This window comes from Impatiens glandulifera, chromosome 9 (assembly GCF_907164915.1).
Source record: "Impatiens glandulifera chromosome 9, dImpGla2.1, whole genome shotgun sequence".
Taxonomy (NCBI): Eukaryota; Viridiplantae; Streptophyta; class Magnoliopsida; order Ericales; family Balsaminaceae; genus Impatiens; species Impatiens glandulifera.
Genome location: NC_061870.1, coordinates 23,375,449 through 23,385,406, shown reverse-complemented (window position 1 = coordinate 23,385,406; position 9,958 = coordinate 23,375,449). Strand labels below are relative to the sequence as shown.

General features: G+C 29.8%; 1 protein-coding gene across 1 annotated transcript; it reads right to left on the bottom strand.

Annotated features, from left to right (window-relative positions):
- Nucleotides 1-2,743: 2,743 nt before the first annotated feature.
- On the bottom strand, nt 2,744-9,025 carry LOC124916041 (probable E3 ubiquitin-protein ligase BAH1-like 1; the record flags this gene model as incomplete). The annotated part of the gene is made up of 8 exons (XM_047456775.1): nt 2,744-4,209; nt 6,869-7,117; nt 7,259-8,020; nt 8,235-8,431; nt 8,516-8,618; nt 8,688-8,746; nt 8,818-8,928; nt 9,005-9,025. Coding segments are annotated over 6 exons (519 nt in total), but the record flags the coding sequence as incomplete, so codon positions are not given.
- Nucleotides 9,026-9,958: the final 933 nt, after the last annotated feature.

Sequence of the window (9,958 nt, the reverse complement as noted above, 5' to 3'; positions counted from 1 at the left end):
AGTGAAGTATCCAACCTTGAATTCGATTTTCATTTTACGACCCCAACCCCAACAAATATCTTTATTTATATCTTTATCCCCGATTCCCAACCGATACCTCATTACCTGATTAATTACTTAGAAAACTGTAGAGGTTGAAGCAGAAGAAAGTCATCAAGTTGGAGACGGAGCTTAGTCATCTTTTTCTGCTTGTGCGCTTGCAAAGACGGACTCATGATTCGGAGGTGGGGTGGGCTTGAAAAAAGTTTATGGATAAATTACGATAAAATTTTGGATAAAACGAGTGAATAAATGTAAGTTTTACTATTTTTTAATAATTAGATTAAAAAAAAAACAGTGAATTATATTGAATTTTTATTTAAAAATAGAAGGTATTGTCACATTCTTATCGTTAAATTTTATTTTTTTTTATTTTCGGAATGGGTTGAGCCCCTACATAAATTTTCCAGTGCGCTTGATTATCGGGATCATAGACCACACCGACATAACTTTAATAAATAATTATAAAATTAGTAATATTAAAATGTTAAAAAAACAAATAAAAATATGATTTACATACCTAACCTAAGATGTTGAATAAAATAATAACTTTGTTATTATTAAAAATTAAAGAAAAATATTTTAAAAAATGTTGAAATGATAAGAAAAAAATAACTTGTTATTAAAAAAATTTGAAGATAAAAAAGTAATGAAGAAAACATCCATTTATTTACAAATTATTAAAAAATAAGTTTGAGTGAAGTGTAAATAAAAATAAATAAATAATTTATTTGTGATGATATTTGAATGAGGAGACATTTAAAAAGATTACATTAAATTTTAATAAAAATATGTAAATGAGATAATGAGTTTAAATAATCATGATAACTGTTTATAACATTTAATAAATTTAAATAATTATGATAAAGTATATTAGTAAGAGATAAGATAGAAAACTGAAAAAATATTTATAGGAAAAGTGTATGAAATGATTTTGGATGAATGGACTGATTTTTAAATTTTTAATCAACTTAATTATCAACTCATTTCCTACTCTTTTCTTATCAATATTTTTCTTATTTCCTATTATTTCTTTCTTATTTCTTTATTAGTAAATAGTATTAATCCTATAATTGTAATCAGTATTAGATTACTGTAATATTGGTTAATTAGTATTAGATTATTGTAATATTGGATAATTAGTATCAGATTATTGTAATATTGGTTATTGTGTTATTATTATTAAATAAAAATAATAATTAATATTATTGTATATAAAAATGTAATTATATTGTTTAAAAAAATATTATTAATAATAAATAAATTAATATAATAATAATACTTTTAAAAAGTTGAAAAATAAAATATTAAAAATATTTGAATATAAAATCTATATTTAACTAAAGATGTTAACTTTTAAAAGTACTAAATAATAATATATTTTTTTCCAAAAAATAATAATAATATATTTTAATTGACTATCTTATTTTATAGTATTCATTGTTAATATCGAAAAATAAAAAATAATAATAATTTTTTATTGTAGAAATTTGACATAATCTTTAAATTTCTTAATTTTTTAAATTTAATTAATTATTTAAATAAATAAAAAAAAGTGCAAAATTCAGTTTTATACATAACTTTTTCTTTACTTTTTTAAATCCACATAAAAAAAAATTCAAATTCACCCCTAATTTTAATTTGTGAATCATACTAAATTGAATTTTGCTAGGATGATAGATAATTATCCATGTGGTTGGAATTTAATTAAGTATTGAATTGTGATTCATATGTGGAAGAAAAGTTTCAAACATGATTGTTCACAACTTTATTTTTTTAATTGAAAACTCAATAAACTTGTAGGAAAGATAAGACATGTGGATGGTATTTTGAGATCCTGAAACAAAATATCGTACAAAAATTAAATGATGAAAATGTAAAGATTTAAGCTTATGATAATCTAAGTTCTTACCATCCAACACTCAGTTATTAAGTTCCCACAAAACAAGTTATTATTCAATGTGGTACATGGAATAAAATGTCACACATTAATGAAAATTGGTTTCTTTGTAAGCAATGGAGGTTAGATTATGAAAATTGTTTATCATTTCTTAGATTGTTTATATGTTTTAGTTGGAGGATAAGTGACCCATTAGTTGGCTTGTTTGTTAGTTTTTTAGTCTACTTTGTTTTCATCTTATAATGATTCAACTTAAGATGGGATTTTACCACAATTAAGTAGTTTTATATTTATTTATTTTTTTGCATGACTTAGGTCTTGTTCAACCATTTTCAGTAAAATTTTAAACAAAAGGACATATTCATATGGGATTCTAAGTGTAACAAATTAGACAACATTATGCATCATAAGTCATATCTAAATACAATACTTGAAGATGAAAAAATTGTGATATTTTTTAGGTTAAGAGATCATAATATATAAGATTAAACTCATAAATTGCCAAATAATTCACCAGTACAGAATAAGCTTTCCACTTACTGCCATTTAATCTAGAATAATATTAGCCAATTTATTGTATATTTTTCCATCAATTGCACCTTTAATTTATTTTCATAATCTTCCAAATGGTTACAAAAAACTAAATTAAGAGAAACACATTACATAGTCAATTCCAAAAACTGTAATGATTACTGATTTATAGTAAATTATGAAATCATTACTGTAACAGCAACAATAATGATTAACAATAGCAAATGGTTACTTTTGGTTGATTCATTGTAATACCCAACCAAGATCATAAACAACAACAACACTAATAAAAGAAAAAACAGAGTACTATGTCTTGAACAACTAACAATCAGAAATTCTTAAACATAACATTGTCTGAAAATATAAAAATACTCATAACAGATGGAACAAGATGGTGCTAACAAGGCCCTTACACTTAGCTCGGTCATCATTATAAATCAATAGAAGATTTGTGGGGTGGGATCTCTTATACTTGTACTAGTACTCGCACCTGGACCTATTCCTTCAAAAACATTCAGAGCAGCCAAGTTAACCGAATAAGGAAGTACCGTTGCAGAGAGAAAAACATCACATGGCATCATGAACGTGCTACGATGGTTCTTCAAGGCACCGGTTTTAAGGTTAAAAGAGAACAAATCCCAATCTATTTCCATAAAAATAACATCCTCATCCAAAGCTAGTGGCACAACCGAAGTATTAGCCTCTGTCTCGTCATTCTCCATTTGTTCTTGCAAATGTGGAAATAAGTGAGGGAATTGACTCAAATGTTGTCCACAAAACTGAATCAAGTTTATTCTGTTCGCCAAAACCCACTCTGGTATTTCACAACTTATAAGAACCCAAATTCTGATTTCTGAAGGATTAACAACTATATAGTTGAGATGTCCTTCAGAGCTTCCAAGGCACATCCCTTCGTGCCCTTCTCCATTCATTTCAGGTCCAGGGAGCTTAATGATTCCAGATTCTTCGTCTTTTATTTGAAATGTGATAAGATGGTGATTCAAGGTAAGCCAATGGAACCGACCGCTAACAAATACTTGCTTGTTCATGTGGACCGTAGTGTTCCAATTACAAACCTCTTTTGAGATTCTCCAGCTCCATGTGTCTGATGAAAAGATTGAGAAAGTAAAGAAACCAGACGAACACGAATTCTGATGACAATCAATGCTTACAAGCTGAAAACTGTTATCAATTATATCAAAAGTTAATCCAATGCTTACACCAAGGCCTTCTTCAGGAGGGTTTATTGTAATAAACTCTTTACTTGTTGGGTTACATACGTAAAGTTTTGGATCACTTTTACCCCAACGAAATCCTTCGGCAATTCCACGTGGTAGGCTACTTATATTCGTATTAACGAAGCTCCGACAGCAAAGCAGTCCATTGTTTGAAGACATCAAAGTAACTCTTTCAGGAAGGAAGTTTAGAAGATTCTCCTCCATTTCAAGGCATTCCAATTCAATTGGAATATAAATGATTGGTTTACTCAAAAAATCAGAAAGTGCTTCGTACTGCTGGAAGAACAGTCCAGAAGTACCTGTCGACTTTAAACCATGACGGCGTATGAATGAAAATTCAGACATGATTATTTTCCATTTTTTGGATACACACTTGGTAATTGCTATATCTTTCACTGACAACCGAGAGAAAATTTCCTCCAATGTATCATCGTTCAATCGATTTATATTCGTTCTTCTTTCCATGAAGTAGCTGATGTAACAACTTTGTAATACTTTTTCCTGTGTAAGGCAGAAAATCATAACATTAAAATACAATTAGATTTTGCTTCATATAGTAAAACATCTGAGTGAGTAAGAACTCAAAATACAAAATCTATGACAATGTAGCCTACTTCATTTAGTTATTAGAGCAATCGAAAAGAATACAACATCTCAAATGAAAAAGAGATAAGGGACCAAATTGCCTAAAGCTGACTAAAAATTCATCTAAATATACTTTCAATTGAGTAGCTTCAACAGCTGAATGATCCATCTAAAGAGAAGCTTGAAAAACATGACATAAACAACAAACAGTAAGAGGTTTTAATGGGGAATGGCACAATAAAATTTCAAACGGCTAAAGAGAACTGGAACACTAGTACCTCACGAGATGACTATGGCTTGTGAGCTGACCTTGCAAATTGAGAAAATGGTACTTAATTCCTAATTTTGTTTCGACATCCCATCCTGCTGCCCTCCAAGGTTTATATAGAAAATCATTTAGTTTACGATCACGGGTCTCACATTTCCATTAACTTTTTTTCCGTATATTGCAGGCATAAAGTGTAATCTTTTTTTGGTTGTTGAGCAAGGATTATAACAATCCTTGCTTTCCAACAATACATTAAATGAATCCTTATCATTTCGCATTGACAACTGGATATGTGCAGTTACAATCACAATAGTTACATATATTTATTATTAGATATATTTACACATCAATACTATATAATTGTTGTAATTGTTTTACCTATCTTATTCTCTGTATGGTAAACATGCTAATATTGAAGTTCCGCCTTCACGAGAGTTCTAATGCAATATTAACTAACATAAAGATGGGCTTAATGTCATATATTGGTAATGGCAACCTAAAATCCAACAACATTTCTTTTACTAAATGAACATGTATTTGTTTATTTAAATGGGATCATATGAACATATTTGTTATCACATTTTTTTATTTGAACGTTGATCCCGAAAAATTTACATTTGTTATCATTGTAAAAAATCTAAGTGATCTAAAAAAATAATCTGGATCATGATCCAAAAAACAATTTGTATACCACATTAAGCCAAAAATTCCACTGTAATCTCAGTCATATCTCAGAAAATAATATGTTAACCATATGAAGCCAAAATATAATCTCAATCATGTTCCAACAAACAATTTGTATACCACATGAAACCAAAAATCATACTAATTTGGATCATGATGTAAAAACAATAGTGTACTAAACAAAAATAAAATTATTTCCAATTTTAACTTTTTGACAATTTTTCAATGTTATCGTCATTGTGAGTGAGATTTTGGAACAAAAATAATAATTTATAAATAGGCTCAATCTAGTCATCATTCATTCAGTAGTAATGTAACTAGGTCACATTTTGTTTAGGAAAAGATGTATTGGTTGAAACTACAATTTTGGTTATTTTGATTGAGATAAAGATACAACCAATATTTTTTAATAAAACCAATTTCCAAATGAGGCCATTATATTAGTAATAGTAATGATGATAGAATTGTAATTAGTATTAGATTAAACATATAAAAAGAATAAAACTCTTGCAGTAGATATGGAAAATTCAATAATTTAAATTGCAATTGATTATTGAATGAAAGCAAATAAAGTTTCGATTTTTATCATCTAGTTCTCTGTGTTTTCTCGTCTTAGTCTTAGTCTTAGGCTTAGGCTGTTTGGTTTTCACCCTCAATCCACATTTTAACCTTAATTTTTGGAATTAATTTGTATCGATGCATCTCATTTTTCCCTAGGACTTCAAACCTCCTCATCCTTTGATAAAAAAAAACATAATCACCTAGGGCAACCATTAAGATTGACATAAGGAAGGCATTTGATAGTCTTTTGGGAAGCTGTCTGTTTTTTACTTATCAGACTTCACTCCAAAATTTATTAATTATATTTCTCAATGTGGTCCTCAATATATTGTGAAAAATTATGGAATTCAACGAGGTTCATCTTGTATCATTATTCAATATCATTCTCCAAAGGTTCATTTCAACTTTTTCTTATCACATCTTGTATCATTATAATTCTTTATTCAGCTATATGAACAAAAAGTTAGGCTAAACAACAAAAACTTTCAAAATCACATATATGCTTTACTGGCAACATATAATACAATTGAAGATATAAAAGAAAATATAGAGATGAAACGCACACACACAGCTGCAACTTGATTGTTTACACCATGAGTATACACCAAAGAAAAAATCAATGTAACTCGTAAATGGTTATAATCCTTAACCAAGGAGCTACAAAATTGTTATATCTTTTGACCAAATTAGTGGAACTTAGATTTCTTCTATATGAGCATAAAATATTTTCTACCTAAGCTTCATAATATTATTTACATGTTATGCCAACTAAAGATAAAGGCAGAAAAAACTTTAAGATTAAATCCAAAGAACTTACAGCATACAAGTCAAATGTTAAAATAATTACAGCTTTCCAGATGAACTTAGATGCTATTAACCACCTTTAAAATGGGTCTTTTAATTAATATCTAAACTAATGCCCAATTTTCTAAAGGTTTCTATCTTCATAACTCATTTATAAGGTTTACATAGTAATCAAAATAGACAAATCAGTTGCATATAATCAAGGTATAATAGGGCTAGCAAATAAATCAAATATATGGGATGATACTGATTACTGACCTGAGCAAGCTTCACATTTACAAATCTCAGATGAAAATTTTCCCTCTTCAGCTCTATCAACAAAAATAGAGCAACCTTTGAGAACTTTCATAAGCTTGTTGTATTCAACATGAGAGGAATTCTAAGGAAAATCTCCCTCCTTCTCATCATTGAGGTACTGTATAAACACCTCCTCAAACTTAATATTGCCTCCTCCCTCCCTGATGATTCTTCAACTTCAAGTAGTCATCAATCAATCCCATGTAAATCCTAATAAAAAAATATCAAACATGGTCAATAGGATCTTTTGAAAAGAAAGAGAAGGGAATTCATATAATTAAGAATAACACAATCAATTTTAATTCCCTATTCATGTTTATGTCTGTACATGTGAGATTTCTATTATTGTACCTTTAGCATTAAACAAGTGCTTGTTTAAAAGATGACAAATAGTCATTTCTCTGTTGTTATGTTTCAAAGTGGGCGGACATGTAACTCCAGACTGTTCTTCCAATAACAAGAACAGTTTTATGATTTTCTGAAAAAATCGATCGTTCATATTACTATTGAATTTGAATGCCTTCAAATGCAAGATAGGGTTCTAAACTTCAATCCCAAAAGAGTTTCTAGGGTATCTTTAAACAACAGACTTCTTTGTTGTCGGAGCTTCGTCAATACGCATGTAGTGCCTATCAGACAGAATATTCGAAGGAATTCGAACTTTTAAGGATCCAAAAATTTGCTTCTACAACCCTCCAATTAAGGGGATTATTACAAAACCTGACCGATGAATGTCTTGTTATAAACAATGGATTGCCTTTTGATCCCGTTGACAGTAGTTTCAGCTGGCGAGCACTCAATTACTATAAAATCGGCTCCATCTTGTTTCTTTATATTCTCAATCTTTTACCAAAAACATGGAATTGGAGAATTCGAACATGTTTGCAATTGGTACTGTATGGTCCATAAGAACAAGCAGATATTTGTGTGGTCATTTTCAATGTCTTACTTTCAATTACCATCTTATCACCTTCCAAATAAAATTCGAAGCCCCATGAATCTATATGTTGTATGGACTTTAATGAGCAGGGTCATCAACGGATGTGCCTTGGAAGCTTGGAAGGATATCTCATCTAGATAGTTGTTCATCCTTCAGAAATCCGAATTTGGGATCTGAAAAGTTACAGAAAAAACGGAGTGAGTTTTGATGAACAAGATAAAAAAATTGTTTTGGTGAATAAGATAAATCTGCTTCAGATTTATATAAGACATGTGAATCAATTCAGTTTTATAATAAATCTTCTTTTGATCTATAATGACTAAGTAATTTAAGTGTCTGCTTTTCTTTTCAAATAAACCTACATTAAACAAGTTCAAAGTCTCTCACCTCTTCTTGAGGAGTAACTCCAACTCCACCATTTCTATTGACTTAGCAAATACACCGGCCTTTGGACAAACCCGACTCTTAGACTGGGGAGTGGAAGAGTCAAGACCTTCAAAGATTATAACTGATGTTGACGAATAAACACATAATTTGCAGAAAAGATGCCCCAAACTCAAAGCATATGGATTGAATAGAAGTTCCTGATTATATCCACACCATGCAACTATCAGTTATATAATTAAAAAAGGAGATGAGAGAAAAAAAATATTGTTTGATATGCTTACCAAACAGATAGGAAAAGTGAGATTGTAATCCAACTTGATAGAATCTGGTAAAATCATGGAAATTAGAGGCTCAACAGAATCAAGATCACACGAGAAAGGACAGAAGAAGTTTTAGCACATTCTGTTAACTTTTTTGTTGCAGTTAATAATGAATACTCCTAACTCTATCAACCAAATATGTTTGGTCTGCATCAGTTGCGTAAATTTCCTGCTGTAATCCGATCCAATTACCTGGACAGCAGTTATCAAAGTGTTAAGGAAATGGGTAAATAATTTGAAAAAACTTTTATATTTTTGCTTACCTTATCATACTTCTTAAGGATTTTATGCATAGCAGTAGTGTTCATTGTGAAATATTCAATCAATGACTGACCCATGTGAACTATATCTTTCTGGCCATTTCTAAAGCACACCTGATGCAATAATTATCTGAATACATCTTGACTTGTATGAAGAACGTGTAGGTGTCCAACGCAAACGCTAAAAAACCTTGTTATTCTGAAGCTTCCTTCAACCATTTGTAAACCAACTTCTGCTCGCACACTGCAAAAGAATCGCAGAAACTTGTTGAGTTATAGTTTACCTTAAAATATATGTGGCTAAATCAGATATTGTGGCTTTACTCAAATTGGTTTTGCAGCTGGATTGCTAGATAGTTAAGTAATTCAGTAAAATTATTTTTGTAGCAGCAATCCCTTGCCTAAATTGAGCTACATCAATTCCTATAAAATATTGTAACCTTGCTACATAAATCTTAATAATCACGAGCCAAGAAAATCCAACTAATCCAAGAAAAACAATGCAACAAAACCTTTACTCAATTTGTTAAACCAATTTTACTGTACCAATGTAACTGGTAAATGGTTACAGATCTTAACCAAGAAACCAGAGAAAGGAAAATTGTTGGGCCAAATTAGTGGCACTTTGATCTGCTATATGAACACAAATTCTATGACTACCCAAGTTTCATAATATTATTTACATACTGTGTCAGCTAAAGACAAAGGCCACAAAAACTTGTAATTTAAATCCAAGAATACAAGAAAATCAACAACTCAAATAGCCAGTGAAATGTTATAATGATTCCAGCTTTTCCAGATGAACTAGGAATACTACTAACCACATTTAAATGTTTCTTTTAAATCCAATTACTTAACCATAATAAGTCAAAAGAATCACTAAACTATTATGCTCCATTTGTTTCATAACTCACAGAGATGATTTACTGTTTACAAATTATAAAAATAGGCAAACAAGTAACCAGTTTCATATAATTTAGGAATAATAGAACTAGAAAATACATGGGATGATACCCACCTGGGAAAGCTTCACAATTACAACTCTCAGATGAAATTTGTCCATTTCAGCTTCATCAGAGCAGAAGAAATAGATCAACGATCCTCCAAAGCCATACAACCTTTAAGAACCTTCTTAAGCCTTGAT